The 16,641-nt window shown below is 35.0% G+C and overlaps 1 protein-coding gene across 5 annotated transcripts in view; it reads left to right on the top strand.

Moving 5' to 3' along the window:
- The window catches only part of shop (sulfite oxidase), a 65,267-nt gene that overhangs the window by 22,939 nt on the left and 25,687 nt on the right, over positions 1-16,641 (top strand). For all 5 annotated transcript variants that reach the window (XM_081766999.1, XM_081766989.1, XM_081766996.1 and 2 more), the window contains exons 4-6: positions 3,923-4,207; positions 6,239-6,398; positions 13,451-13,637. In XM_081766999.1, the coding sequence (XP_081623125.1) occupies positions 3,923-4,207; positions 6,239-6,398; positions 13,451-13,637 (632 nt within the window). The remainder of the gene's footprint in view (positions 1-3,922; positions 4,208-6,238; positions 6,399-13,450; positions 13,638-16,641) is intronic.

Here is a 16,641-nt window from a genome sequence, read left to right as displayed (position 1 = left end):
CCAAATGATATTTCTGAAGAAAGGAATTAGGAGGAAAAAAAAAAAAAAAAACGCTGATCAATCTGTTAAATTCTGAATGTTACTACCTTGGGTAAACTCAACAATAGCGAACCCGGACTCATCTAGACAGAACATTACGTTAGTACATACAAAGGTTGCCAATATATATATATATATATATATATATATCAAGAATATCGGTTAAATAGGAAAGTTGAAACGTTAGGCGCTAGGTGGCACACTCAACAATACAAGTGCTAGTAACTGTGACACACACGTCCATAATTTGAGTATAGTATTGATCTCACAAACGTTACGACCTACGGATTAAACTCGACAAGGAAACGGAAAAAATAATTAGGTGGTAGATGATTCATTAAATTTAACAATGAAAGCGCTAATAACATTGATATGTAGTCCATAATTTAAGTACAGTACTGATCCTACAAAAACGTGAACCACTATTTAAAGTGGGTCTTAGATACAGTACTATACTCAAAAGAGGCCGATTAAACTTTAATTATAACTGTGGAATCTGCCATTAAAATGTGAGATCAAAATGAGAGATAAAAGACCAGATATGATTGCGTTGCAGCAATATACACCTTTTTAAATATTTTGAGCACTCGTAAAGATCAAAAGGCAATGTATTTCTAAATTAATGATCAAGTTCAGAAAATGGCTGACACAGCACATTAATTGGTGCATTAAAGCGGATAAAAATAATAAATATGTTCCCAAAAGAAATGAACGACGAAAAATATTAGAAAAAGTGCGAGGCAATTTTTCACCTAATTAATATTAAATTTGTTACCGGAAATAATACTATGACAAACAAAACTACAGTATCATCGCGGGTACTCGATAATTCGACAGTAAGGTCACTAAAAATTGCAGATCCTTGTCTACTCATAATTTACGGACTGCCTAAAACTTATAAGACACATGTCCCTTGAACTCCTTTTTATTGGTGCAACAGCACCCCACGTACAAGGTTGCTAAATGATTGTTAATCTGTTTTAAAGATTGAACATTAATTTTGCAAATTGCATTAAGAAGAGTCACGAAGTAAAGCACCAAATTAATAATTTGCTGAATGCCAACACATTAAAATGGCTTCAATAGACATAGTTGACATATTAGACGTATTCCTTTAGAATTGATTTTTGAGTCTGTAACATCCACCTTGTACCCTAAGAAACTTAATATATCTGAAGTAAATGAAATACTCAGGCTCCTGTAATACTGTTTATAATATATTTTTTTCCTTTCGAGAGAACATTTTTCACCAAGTAGAAGGTTTAGCAATGGAAATTCCTTTATCTCTTTTCTTAACCAGCTCAGTCCTCCACGTCTTTAAAAGTAAGATTCTTAAAAAAAAAAAAAAAAAAAACTAAGCAAAGCATTATACGGTATTATAGATATGTTCATGATGTATCCTTTTCCTTTATAACAGAAGTTTACAATTAGAACTTTTATTAAGCAAATTAAATTAGATTCATAGTAATTTAAAGTTCATCGTCGAACATGTGAAAGATGGTAAACTTACCTACTTATATTGAAACATCAGTAGACACAATAACAAGTTTGTTACTAAGTGTCCACCGTAAGTCCAGAACAGGCACACAATATATACATTACAGATCTGCAGATTTATCAGTGACCAACGGAAATATTTGGAAGAATTTCTTTCTGTGTGTTATATGACTTACATCGTTGGATTCCGAATTACAGAAAAAGATCGATTACTATTAAAGCCAGGTAGTATGAATGGGTACCCGAAGTCTATTTTACTAAGTTAGTATAATCAGGTAAAAAGGAGTTTATTCCGTCAGTCATGCAACCAAAACCACTGACATTAAGTGAGTCGGATTACCTATATGGTATATAGCCGAGATTGACAATTACATTAAATAAGATCCTTCACAATATTGTTTGCGTACCGCATTGACCCCCCACCCCCCCAAAAAAAAAAACTAAAGAAATTCAAGAGCTTCTACACTGATCTCAGAAAGAAATCAGAAGTTTTTGGAATTTAATACAGCTGCCATGAAGATTATATGTGTACGACAAAAAGAAACTTCAAAATACGGATTACAGTACATCTCAGGTACGCCCAAGCAGAATACTCGGTTTTGAGACGGTAGAAACTTTTGATAGGAACAAACACAATATTGATAATTCAAGAATTTTGTTTGGGGCTAAAATTGAAACAGATTTGTTTCCGAAAATTTACTTATTTGTTTAAAAAGTCAGAGTTGAGTTTAGATAAGGGATGATTATGTAAGGAATGGGAAACGGTAATTGAAAAGTACAGTACAAACGACGATGGCATAAAAATAATAATAATAAAATAAGTAAATAAAAATAAAAACACTAACATGAGCTGGCGCCTTGTACTACAAAACAAAAGAAGACGCAAATTTAGCCCGCCACGCTACCATGTGCTGCTCCACTATTTCACTAGTGATCAAAGTCTGGACAGGATGTTTTCTCGCTGCTTCACCCTGGTAAGTCCGTTCCTTTTATTTCCCTAATGTTTTATTATAACTTTCCCGCTTTTAGTTTCCGTGACCGAGACTCCAGGGAAGAGCCGAGAACTTTGAAGTGCAAATTGTTTTGAGGAATTACAGTTATCTGTATGTAAAATAGCTTTGCGAATTTTATTTTCATAGAATGAAGAAGTGTAATTCCCAGTATTTCAACTGCATATGTTTCACTCATTATAAGTTGTAAAAGGACAGTGAAATCTTGTTTTAAAAAGTTAAATATAGAATTCAATTAAGAACTTCTATTGCAACATAAAAGATGAAAAGTATGTATGGATTTATTTATTAAGTACTTGTTTTGATCAGGCTTGTTTCTTATTTTAGAAATTCTTTTCGTACGCATATTCTTCCTTTAAAAGAAAGAAAGTTTATTACTATTCAAGACTTTTTAAAACGTCTATTTTATTTTCAAAGTCTGCGGTTACTTCTATTTAGAAGTTGAAACGAGTTCAAATATTTTTGTGTAGTTTTTATATCAGTTAACGGAAATAGTAAAAATCAGGGGTTAACTAATGCTTGAAGGTGCATTTTCCGTGAAATCTCAACAAAAAGTCAAAGTGTGAGTTTCAAGACGATGATGATGATCATCATCATCATCATCATCATCATCATCATCATCATCATCATCATCATCATCATCATCATCATCATCATCATCATCATCATCATCATCATCATCATCATCATCATCATCATCATCATCATCATCATCATCATCATCATCATCATCATCATCATCATCATCATCATCATCATCATCATCATCATCATCATCATCATCATCATCATCATCATCATCATCATCATCATCATCATCATCATCATCATCATCATCATCATCATCATCATCATCATCATCATCATCATCATCATCATCATCATCATCATCATCATCATCATCATCATCATCATCATCATCATCATCATCATCATCATCATCATCATCATCATCATCATCATCATCATCATCATCATCATCATCATCATCATCATCATCATCATCATCATCATCATCATCATCATCATCATTATTATTATTATTATTATTATTATTATTATTATTATTATTATTATTATTATTAAAAAATTTGAAATGAGCATGACTCTTATTGTTTTCTTATGTATCTCCATGATAAAACTTATTACATGTTTCCGATATCAGCAAGGGCTAGCAACTTAGAATAATATACTTTTCAATTAGTAGATTGACCTTGCTCTTGTTAACATGCAAAGAATCACGCTGCAGAACTTCTCGAATTCGTTACAGCACACTTTGCATTTATCCTATGGTTCAGCTTTACTATTTGATACCCCAGTTGTTTGTAGAATCATAATATTTCTTGTTTGGATTTGAAAACTAAATTTTCTTCCAGATGAAAAGCAACGGAGTGTTTCTGCTGCAGAAAAGTTTGGCCAATATCAGCGAGGATTACGCACATATTCTGCGGAAGAAGTTATGCAAGAAGCTAATGACAAGAAACGTCTGCTAGTTACTTTCAAACAAGGAGTTTATGATGTTACTGATTTCGCAAACAAGCATCCTGGAGGCGAAGATAAAATCCAGTTAGCGTCTGGCGGCTCTCTTGAACCGTTTTGGATGCTGTATGGGGTTCATAATTCACCTGAAGTTTATTCTATTCTTGAAAGTTACAGAATAGGTAAGTATCATCAACAAGTACCATAAGTTATGATCGCTTCATTTCAATGATTCAAGTTTATTTTAATGAGTACACAGATTCAGTCCCAACTCATATTCACAGTGTAATAGAGTAATATAGTTTTTCTCTCTTCATTTTGTCATGATTCATTTTCATGTATCATCAGGTTCCCTGAGTCCCTCTGCGTCCCCTCTGGGTGAGCCCAAAAGCAGCATTGGAACAAGGGTAGAATGAGAAATAAATCCTACTCGTCCGGTTGACAGGTAATCGCCTTACCGACTACGCCACTACCGGTCTTCAATTTTAATGTATAATATTAAAATGAAGCCAAATATAATTTTAAGCACAACTTTTCAATTATGCCCTCTAACCTGAAGAAAACATATAACAAATGCAAGTGAATATTTATGAAAGAAATTGTGGAAGAATAAGTATGAGGGAACGAGAAACCTCTGAACAAACCACAGACACCGAGTAATTTTTACCTCGTCCAAGTTGCTTAATACTATAATTGCAAGCAGAGATGCACATAACTTTTTTGTATGGACCATATGCGTATATTGCCTTTTTTTGAGGGGGGATAAGGAAATCTTTTGCTTTTTTGGTTTTGTAATTTCTTGTAGTGGATACTACATACAAAGTGTCCTCACAACATACAGTACTTGTAAACCCTTCGTTCAATCCGAAACTGCTGTCTTGTTTCGTTTCTCAAACTTGCATTGCAGTGTATGTGTTGCAAGGAAAAGTTATGCATCCCAGCTTATCACTTATATAATTTTAATTACCTACTCATCTTACCAGTACCTGAAAATTATACATCTTATATATTTTTCTAGGTTGATTGAACAGGCAGAAATAGAAAGTATGTTTGAAATAGAAAACTCGGGAATAGGTGACACAAAATTTCATTGCTAATTTCGTTATCCGTGAATTTTAACTACCTCTGTAAAGATGATATTTACAGATCGATGTCCCACATAAAATGTGTCTCTACATCCTAACAGAGGTTCTAGTTGTGGATAAATTATAGATCATGGCTAGCTGGGGCTCCGTCCTCAGACCCGTCCCCTGCATTTGCTCGGCCTACGGTTTTGTACCCCTTAAACCCACAATTCTGTGGAATTTCAAGTTCCTTTTCCTATTTCAATTATCTAAAAGGTAACATTTTGTATCCCAAGAAAACGCCCATTCAAATAGCATGAGAATTTCTTCGTCCCCTCCTTAAACCCCTTAAAACTAAAAATATTCTCTTTTGACAATTTTTCTGTTAGTCAGTCCCGGAAGGCTACAATCATGCCAAATTTCATCATTCTAATCCTGTCGGAAGTGCCAAAATATTTTGAGGTGTAGAAGATATACCATATAAATAACATGGGAGATATTTTTCAGTTCCCCATAAAACCACTCTACAGTTGGAAATTTTTATTTTTGGAGATTACTTGAGTAACGTTAATGAAAACATGCAAGCATACCGAATTTCAAATCTTTATTCCAATTCCAATTACCTAAAACATGAGATTATAGGTTTAAAAAATCCATTTAAATAACAGAGAATTTCTTCATCCGCCATTAGACCCAGTAAAACTCAAAAATATTCACTTTCAGCAGTTTTCCTGTGGGTTAGACCCGGACAGCTACAACCATGCCAACTTTCAACTTTCCACATCAACCCGAAGTACCGTTCTATTTTATGCCAGTTCATATAGTTTTATATATAGTTAGGATTAACTGTACAGTTTCAGTAGGTATTGCTAACATCTTTAATCATCTTAAAAAATCATTACATATTACAAACAATTCGTTAAAACTAGGGAATCCACTTTTCATCGATTTACCCATTTTCTTTCCTATCAAATAATCGTTTTTCTTTGATTCTTGAAAATGCTTGATCATTTCTCTTCAAGCTTGTGCATTTCTAATCATACGTAAGTAGATAACAACATTGAGTTGATGTAATTAATTACTAGGAATATTTTGTTTCTGTATTATCAGACACTGTTATTAGAAATGGGTGGCGATTTTTTGTTTCAGGTAACTTATCTGCAGAGGATTCAAACGTGGCAACAGCCAATATGGAAGATCCATACGCATTAGAGCCATTGCGGCATCCTGTCCTTCAACCAAGGTCAGAGAAACCATTTAATGCGGAAACTCCTCCTGCATTATTGATTGAGAGTTTTATTACCCCTATGTAGGTAAATATTTTTTCTTTTTTTCTTTTGTGTTATGTACGAAAGAAGATATCAATCTAAAAATATTAATATATATGATATAAATTGACAATTGATAATATTAACATTCAGGAAAAATAATAATTTTATATTGTGTAATTAGATAAGCAACTTGATATTTTGAATAGTAAAACGTATGGAATACATATTTAAAATTAGAAAAGAACTCATGTAATTGTATTGATAGAATCAGCAGAAGCCTATCTGATACTTCGAATACATACATCAGTATCCTTTTACGAGGAGCAAAAAGACTTAATGCGTGTTATGCAAAAAGTTTTTCATTTGAAGGATAAGAGGATAAAACAAGGAATGTCCATGTATGTGCTTTTTCGGGTGCTTTGTCCTATCTGTTGGTGACTCGTGGTACTATTTGACTGTATATGCCATGCATACGTAGATGTAAAAAGGGGCAGAAGATGTAACTAACTCTATTCTTCTTACGCGGTTTTCAATATTAAATCGCAGTTTTTCGAAAATGCAGTTTTGTGACATTCCTTCTTTTTTTTTCCCTTACCCTTCATTTATTTCTACTATTAATATCAGAGGAACCCTGTAAATTTTCTGTACGTGTATCAAACAGTGTTCCTTGGTATGACCGGTTGCGGGTTCGATTCCCGGTGGGGACACTCGGTCGAAGAAGTGTAAAAGTTTTTTCAAGTCAGAGGTTTTCCTGGGTTTTCCTCATTCCCACCAGACAAAAATGTCGGATGGTACCTAACATACAGGTCACAGGCCGCTTTCGTTCTTCCCTTTCCTCGGATAGTGTAATGGCCGAGGGACGTCATCTCTCATACGTGACGGGCTAACATGGCCATAGATGCCGAAAGCCCAGAAATCTAATTTCTAATCCTAATCCAAACAATGTTTCTCGCATGGACTTTTTTAAATCAAGATTATCGTTAAAGAGAATATTCTTACATTTCTGGAATAGACAATATCTAGGTATAATCGTGTTGTACCCCCACATAAAATTGAATATATTAAAACCGACGTCACTTCGATAGAAATTATTATCTACTACTTCCGGTTTCCATATTGATTTTTATAGAGTAACAGAGAAACAGTGTCTCTGATATGAATTCAGTGCCACAACAATAGCTTCAATCTTAATTTAATCTTTCTAATAAAACTGGAAGTTATAGAAATCGTCTCTTCTGGTTTAAATATTGTTTTTTTATAGAGCAAACCTTGTAGGAGATTGCGAGAAATCGTCCTTTGATACAGATTCAGCACACCCGAAGTGTAGGTTCCATCCTGCCTCTTACGCGTCTATTGAAACTGAAACTGGAAAATCTATCACTTTTGATCAGAATCTTAGACTCTTGTAGTTTGGAAATCTGCTGTAGTTTCACAATGCGGAACGAAACTTTTTTTCTCAATTCCACTGAGTAAGTACCGGGAATCCATTTTAATAATACCTTCAAATATATACCTGACAAACACATTTTTCGCATTCCTTACCCCATTTCTTTCTGACTTGAATGAGATACCTAAAAGTCATTTTTTTTTTCAAGTGTGTAAGTTACATGAAGAAGCAGAACCTAAGAGAAACTCTCATTTTGTTAGTGTCTACAGGACTCTCAGCTTTGTTAATATACCTAGGTATACATATCAGTTGTTAAATTTACTAAGTCACTTGTGTGTGTGGTAATCACTAAAATCTTAATAATTTAGTGCTGTGTGTATGGAAAAAGAACTACATTGAATAAAATGTAAAAATATTTGTGAAGGCTAAGGTCGTCATTACTGTATAGCAATTGAAGGCAACAGAATAGATTTCTGAAATTATACTGGGAACATAAAAATCCTCTTAGGAGTTTCAGAGCACATTGTAGGTAAGTTAATCTAAACAAAATGTGCCAGATGGTATCTGTGTTAAAACAGTTGTTAAATTTTCAGTTCTTTTACAAAGAAAGAACCGCAATTTTTTTTTTCTGCTTAAACGTCCAGTTTATAAAGAAGTCTTATTGCAACTTTTAACCTAACTAACTAACTGTAACTAACTTTATGGCCTATGGAATCCGGAGGTTCAGTGCCGCGTTCACTAAAGCTCTCCACCGACTTTTATCCTTAGCGAACTGGATCCAGTTCCTACATTTTATTCCTATTTCTGCGAGATCCATCTTAATATTGTTCTCCAATCTGCGCCTAGGTCTTCCTAATGGTCGTTTTCCAATCGGACTTCCAGTTAAGATTTTGAAAGCGTTCATACTTTCTTCCATTCTGGCTACATGACCTGCCCACCTGAGCCTTCTAGATTTAATGACCCTAAGAATGTTTGGTAACGGTATAAATTATGTAGTTCCTTGCTATGAAGTTGGTGCCATTCCCCATTCCCGTCCCTCTTAGGTCCGAATATTCATCTGAGGATATTGTTCTCAGATACTTTCAGTCTACGTTCTTCCCTTAGATTAAAGGACTATGTTTCGTAACCATACAAAACAACAGGCATGATTATCGATTTATATATTTTAAGCTTCAAATAACCTTTGAGACCAAAATTACAGAATAGGTTTATAAAGTAATTTGACCTTCGTGAGAATAATTTAACCTGAGAAACAAGGTCATAGCCTAAGTGGCTAAAACCGTTCAGGAAATTACTTACAGATACAGTCAATGGAGTTAATGTTTTCACTTATCTCTTTATTTAGTATTAGTTTCATAAATTTATGAAATCAGTATGATTACTCATATTATATAGCTTTTTACCATATAAGGAATGTAGGCTTTGAATTCATTACTTTGGAATTCTTGATGTGTAGCGTATCTAAATTTTCGTTCTTTCTAGAAGCACATAAGTTAGTGAAGAGTTACAAAAAGTATTCAAATACAGAATAGTATATTGTACGGAGCAAGAACGTGGGCATGAACAAAAAACGACAAAAATATATTGTACTTGAGTTCTCGGACACTTCAATGCTGAGGAGAATCTGAAAATTAGATAATTCAAACGTATTAATGAGAGGTATTAGGAATGATAGAGGGACAGAATAAAATGTGAAATAATGAAAAAGAAGTTAGGATACGGAGAAGAAATTGTACTTTGAGTAACGTGGTAGAAAGTTTGATGGAAGGAAATCAAAGAAGGTAGAGAATAATAAAATTAATGGTATAATTCCTTCATCAAGACGAAGTTCCGTAAGGCTAATAGCATATGAAAACTTCTAAATATGTAACAAGGTCCTACCACTCAAGGAAGAGGAAGAAAATTATGATTAATTGTACTGGTAGAGGTAGAAATTGGATCCCGGTAGCTCTTAATTCAAGTAGCTTTCCGTTATCTTATGATTTTGATATGAATTTAGTTGGGGTCCAAAGCATTCTTTGTTATAGTCGTCCCCCTCGATTTTTACATGGCAGAAATGCCCATGAGTAAGGGTACAAGAAGTGCGTTTGGCTTATTAATCTTACTCGGTGATAAATTTATGAGAAAAGAGATAGAGGTGTATGGTGTATTTATTGATCTGGAAAAGACTTTTGACCGGATGAACTTGAAGTTGTTGAGAGTTTTAAATCAAGTTAGATAGAAATGAAACAATCGAGGACTCATAAGAAACTTAATAACATACGTATGATATCCAACAAGTAAGTGTTAGAATAGGGGAGGAAATGGCAGGAAAGAAGTTCGACAGCAATGTTGTCTCGTCAGATTATGTAATATCTATCTAGAAGAGATAGTGAAAGAGAGCCTACATAATGAAGACGATATTTAAGTTGGGAGTGAAATGATTCACTGTATACGGTTTGCAGATGATATGGCGCTTGTTACACAATGTAAAAAGAAAATCAGTAAGATGTTAGTAAACTTGAGGAAGGGCTGTAAAGAATATGGGATGAAAATATATATTAGAAAGACAAAAGCATGACGATTGGAACGAATCAAATCAAATATAAAAGTAGGAGGAGAAAAATTGAGAACAGGTAACAAGTTTTCGATATCTGAGTAGTACTATTAGTGCTGATATGTAGTGTGAACGTGAAGTAAAAGGAAGGACAGGAATGGAGAAAGAAATATTTAACAGGAAGGAAAGTATGGTTTGTGGGACCTTGAATAAAGAGTTAAGAAAAAGACTCACAAAGAGCTTCGTGTGGAGTATTGTGCTATATGGGGCAGAAATATGAACATTATGAAAAAGCGACGAAAAAATTCGGGTCTAGAAAATAATGAAGAGAAGTAGCTGAGTGGAATGTAAAGCAAGTGAGGAACTGTTGGAAATAGGGAAGGAAAAAGAAGACAATTTCAGATGTAATTAAAAAGAGGAAAATAAATTAATTGAGACATTGGCTGAGATGGAACTGTATCATGTTTGATGTCCTAGAGGGTATAGTGGCAGGAAAGAGAAAGAGGGACGAAGGAAGCTATAGCTGATCGACGGCATCAAAACAGAAAATAGTACGTAAAAACAAAAAGGTTAGCTGAAGACCGTGTTTCATGGAAGCTTCTCAGTTGCGGCAAGTGACTTGCCAATAATGGTAGAATACTTACGACGATGATGATGAATATTTTAGAAAAGAACTTTAGTAAAATATATGCAATTTTTATTAAGTATGCCGTAAAGTATTTGAGGCTTTTCCATGATTTCTACTGCCTAGGCATGAAATAAGTTGAGAATGGGAAGGGGGATTTATTCTCTTCCTAATTAAAAAAAAAAAAAAAAAATGTTCGCAGGTAAACATCGTAAAAATGATATACTTTTGATACAGTATGGTGGATATATTCTTTTAATCTTTCCGCAATTCACTGTTCCCGCTGTTTCGGGTTCAAACCAGCCAAGAATGAGAAATGAATTTACTCTCCCCCTTTAATGAATGTACTTAAGCTCATTTATCTCGTGGTTTACTTTGGTCTGGTATGTAAGCATTTAAAAGAGTGAGACTCAAAAAACTCAGAAGTCGATCGAACACACACCTTAAGCTTACCATCCCAGTGCGCTAACCGTTACTACACGCAGCGCTTGTCAAGATGAACAAACTCGTGAGGTCGGTATTTTGCCAGCTTAGTCCGCATCTACTGATCTACTGTACCGATATATCTGTATCTATATCTATCTATCTATATATATATATTCGTTCCATGTGTATGATTGCTAACTAAGATATGGGAACACTGTTCAGGGGTTATATCGCCAATTACTGATTGGATGTTCTCACGAAGATCTTCACAGTTCTGTAATGGACGAGAAGTATTTCTCTTTTAACATTTCCCACAGGAAAGCATTACATATCTGGACCTCTAGAAGAAAAAGGAAAATCAGTCCCTCCGAAAACAAATTGTTCCGGATACAATTCCTGTAACGTTGCTTACCCTGGCCTGCTGATTAAAATCAAGATTATGCAAAACACAAAATCTAAATATGCATGAAATTGGAGTATGACTTGCTCTCTGTATCATTTAGCTATTGCTGTTGTTGTGTTACCATATTCATATTCGATAAAATAGATAACACATGATACTATGGCGTGAAATCGGTGTCCGCATAGCTACTTTTTCGTGTGTGCACTCATCGAGCTACTCTTAGCTTTTTTTTCCCCCCATAACTACTGAGGAGACCATAAACAACTCTTATATAATGTAGACCCTCATACAGATTTGCCAAAACACGTCCGCAGTGTTGCACGCGAGCACGGAAATCTGATTGCTTCAACTCTTGAAGCACCTGTATTCTATGAGAATAAGCACATACGCCGTACACTTTTCTTTGGAGGTTTAGAACTTCATCAAACCCCTCGACCAACATTTCCGTTAGTTCTGGTCCTATGTGGTCGTCCAAATCGTCCTGTATTGTGATTTTCTACTACCTTGTTTCCCTGATCATTTCCACCCGCTTCAAAAAGGTTTTCTTCAAAGGATCTACTTTCCGAAAACGCTGTTGAAAATCTAAACGTTCTGCTGGTAAGAATGATCCATCATTTCGTCCTGTATCACAACTTAATATGGCACCGTGAAGATTAGTGAACTTTCCTTAAAACTCCGCAACATTTTGTAGTGTTACTTCGAAAATTGCGCAAATGCTGTGCTGACCTGTGAAGCAATTTGTGCTGTTTTTGGGATAGATAGGTTACATTGCTAAACCACTTGGAGTAAGCTGGCTACAAAATAAATCTCAATGATTGGAAGTCACATGATCTGACTCTCGAATTTCTATTTAGGGAACCTCTACAGAATCGAGCTATTTCTGAAGCGGTTGATCACGAGTTATGAAAAGTGGATAAGCTACGATAAGAATGTGCGAAAAAGTTAGTGGTCGAAGCGAGAAAACCCCACACTGATGTCAGGGAAGTCTGTGAAGTGAGTGTGGTAGAATTGGAAAGGCATCGAGCATCACGGAGTGCTGCTGCAGGACGAACGGTAGAAACTGACCTGTACCGTCGACAATTAACGCAAGTGCACCTGGCAGTTCAAAAGTAATGACTGAAACTGGTCAATAGGAAAGGTGTCATATAACACTCTGATACTGCATACATCTTCAACGACCCGCCAGAGATTGCGAGAACTTGACTGGAAGGTTTTAATACATCTACCGTATGGCCCGGATCTGGCACCGTCGGACAATCATTTGTTTTGGTCTCTGTAGAACTCCCTAAATGGTGTTAAGTTAGTTTCAAAAGAGGCTTGTGAAAATCACGTGTCACAATTTTTTGACCATAAACCACAAGTTCTATAGCGACTCGATTACAATGTTGCCAAAAAAGATAGCAAAAATCCTCGAAAAAATTTGTTCGTGTATGGTTTCATAATGTTATTTTCAAATCACAGCATTCTGAAATTTGACCTCCAAAGGCTCAATACTTCTTAGGCAATCCGATATATATATATATATATATATATATATATATATATATATATATATATATATATATATATATATATATGTGATAGAAATAATTTCTCAGTTTGAAAATAAGCAGTTAGCTTTATAATATCAGTTATTAAGATTGAATTATAACACTGTTGTTCTCTAATGTAATATAATAATGAATATTTTAAATATTCCTTGTACTTTCACAGGGATTTGTTTTATGTTCGTAATCATTTACCTGTGCCTGTTGTTGATGAAAAGACCTATCGACTAGAAATTAGTGGAATTGGAGTAAAAAATAAATCTTTGTCCTTAGATGACTTGAAAAAGTTCCCCAAATATACCGTGACTGCAGCAATTCAGTGCGCAGGAAACAGACGGACTGAAATGACAAAGGTACAATACTTTCTCTACACCTTTAGAATTGTTTCTCCCCTTCACTAGTTTTATAGACCTCTGTTTCAGTGCAGTGTGATGTTGCCATCACTGCGTATGTTTTTGTACATTGTTAGGAAAATTCAATATTCGAATAAATTGATAGAAACAATTAGAATCTAGCCACGCTAAGAAGAGTTCTGACAACTCTCACGTGGCGATCTAGCGCGGTTGCCACATTTATCTTCTGTAACAATGAGGGCATTTTGATGGGAAAAGAATCACCTGTGTGTTACAACAAAAATGTTAACATCATGCCTCACGAAAGTATGCCGAAATTTAAAAAAAAAACAGAAGATATTGCATTAATATTGTTTACAAAAGCATAAAGAGCACAATCGTTACTTCTAAACACATAATGTAGTATCTTTAAAAAAAAAAAAAAAAAAAAAAAAAGTTAGGAAATGACTTTCAGTTGTAGACAGATTAATACTGTTTACTGTAGAAATTTTAATTCGCAGTAGTCCATCAAAACCTGTGCATCAGATCTTCCATATATCTCTAAATTAACATTCATAGTTTCATCATTTGTTGCGTCTTCTCCACTCTGTTATCACTGTCTTGCAACGAGATCACCAATTCTTCTACAGTGTTACCAAGTAAACTTTCCTCCTCCTTGGAGTTCAAAATTATTTGCCAAGTATGATCCACGACTTTTTTTCCACTTTGCTGGATTAATTGCTTTAGTCGCTTCCAATATTAAACCGCGAACACTTTGCAAATGGTGAATGTCTTGTTGTTTTTCGCAACATATTATTTTAATTGTGCCCACATCAACTCAGTTGGGTTATAATGGCAATGATACGGGAGTGAGATGATAACTTTATGTTCTGCTGTCTTGACTAATTCATCGATCTCAAAAAACGTTCTACCGTGTCTTTGTAACGTCGAACAATCTGGAGTAATTCAGCTTTGTTCAAGAACAAAATCCAGGAATCTATTTTCTTCAAGTCATTTCAACACCACTTCTTTCCTTATAGACGTGGTAGGCACTTTATTTACCTTTGTATTGTGAAACGATGTATTGTCCAAAACAATAGTGGAACGAGGAGGAATATTCGTGAAAAGAGTCCTGAAACCACGACTTAAATTTTTCGTATGTCATTCCTCGTGTTAGTCCACCTTTTTTCGACTGGAAAAGAAGCATGCAATGTAGAACAAACCCATTTATTGACCCTGCGTGTAAAAAAATGAGGCGACCGCCTTTTCCGATTGGGGTTTTAGAGGTCCCACGAATTGAGTTGTCTGTCCAACCCCCTAGACCTAGCGTGTCCTGCATTTACCCACGTTTCATACACCCACACTATTTCCTCAACAGAAATATGAGTTATTTCTCTTAAAAACGGTGCGCTCCTACATCTTCTCTCTCAAGAAGAGCAGTTCTTTCTGATTTTTTTTTTCCAACTAAAGCCTAGTTCAAAATTTTGCTAAAACTGCTTTTCCCTCCCTTAAACAACCGTCTTTCCTCCAAAGACACCAGAAGTTTTTTTTCTTTCTTTCTTTCTTTCTTTCTTCCTTGTTGGGTATTCTTTCCTTTTATAATAATCGTGGATCTGATGCCAAATAGAATCTGTCAATGTCATCCAAATTTGTGACTTACATGGCCTATGACGCTTTTTCCCTGGGGTAGATAAAATTTCCGCCGGTTCAGCGAGGTCTTTCGGACACTTCTCTTTTGTGATTCTTTTCACACTTGCAGGGCTAATGTCTGAAGCTGAAGCTACTCTTTCAATCACTTTATTCAATGGCAATAAAGGATCATCGTTGTCACGTTCTTTTTCGAAAAATTCCGTAAGATTAAACACAAATTCCCGTGCCTGACTTGTCAAGCGTACCCCCTTTGCCGTACTTCTTACGCACTTCAGTCATTGTGTTCAGAAACACACACACACATACATACACATGCTAAATTTATGTTAGGTCTATATGAATAATACGAGTACAAACTACCTTTCACTGACAAATGAAAATAATAACGATTACACCACGATATTCACACCAATACACTGAGATGATAGCAGCACACAAAAAACCCAAAACATCTGTTAACAGAAAAACTTTCACAGTAATGAGTAGCTATAAATGCGATAACACTGTCTTGTTACCATGGAGATAACCTAGTGTTTCCAAATGTGTTTTTGTGGGTCTAAACCTATCCTCCCCTTTACATATTGATCCCTTAAAAGAAAAAGAAAAAAAAGTCTTCTACGAAAAGACAAACACCTGGATCATGTTCATTACTTTCCGACTATTCAATCTCTAAATTAGTCCTTATGAAGAGCTCATTATAACGGTCTCTGTAACATATAGACTATGTATATTTTTTCACATATCAGCAAATTTCCTACAAAGACTATTAGAAATTCTAAAAAATTTCAGCTTGACATTCCAAATCACGGGTCATTGTCCTTGAACTATAGAAGAGCCATATACACACTCACCACTTTCCTCGCTTTCAATTCCACGAAAACCTACTCCCTGCGGTGACAGGGAGAAGGTGGGCCGGTTGTTCTGTGTAACCCCCTTCTATTTCCGTAGCAAGCTCGTCAAAACGACAGAGTTATATCAATAAGTGGAGAAAAAGGTATCAATAAGTGATGAATATAAAAGCATATTCAATACTGTGGCAATAACGTTACGCCTAGTGGAACTACGTTGTGCTGGAACGTTGAGAAGGAAAATAAAGTACGATTATTTTTAAAACACCTAGTTTGTAAATATTTCAACCTAAAATCTGATTCAATTAGTGATAAAGTAATTCGATTCCTTCTTCGTTCTGTCGAGTGTTCGCTTTGATTCTTGTTGCAATGACAATTCGCAACACTGTCATCAACATACACGATGTTAGATCTGTTAGAGCTCAGGTTATGATGGCCTTAGAATAGAATAAGCATGAAAAACATAGAAACAGTAAACAAAATATGTCATTTTAGATTTCAAATTTTCTGCATCGACATACGATACA

The sequence above is a fragment of the Thermobia domestica genome, chromosome 1 (genome assembly GCF_964235325.1).
Source record: "Thermobia domestica chromosome 1, izTheDome1.hap1.1, whole genome shotgun sequence".
NCBI lineage: Eukaryota > Metazoa > Arthropoda > Insecta > Zygentoma > Lepismatidae > Thermobia > Thermobia domestica.
The sequence above is the reverse complement of the archived record's forward strand: the minus strand, read 5'-3'. Positions and strand labels throughout refer to the sequence as shown.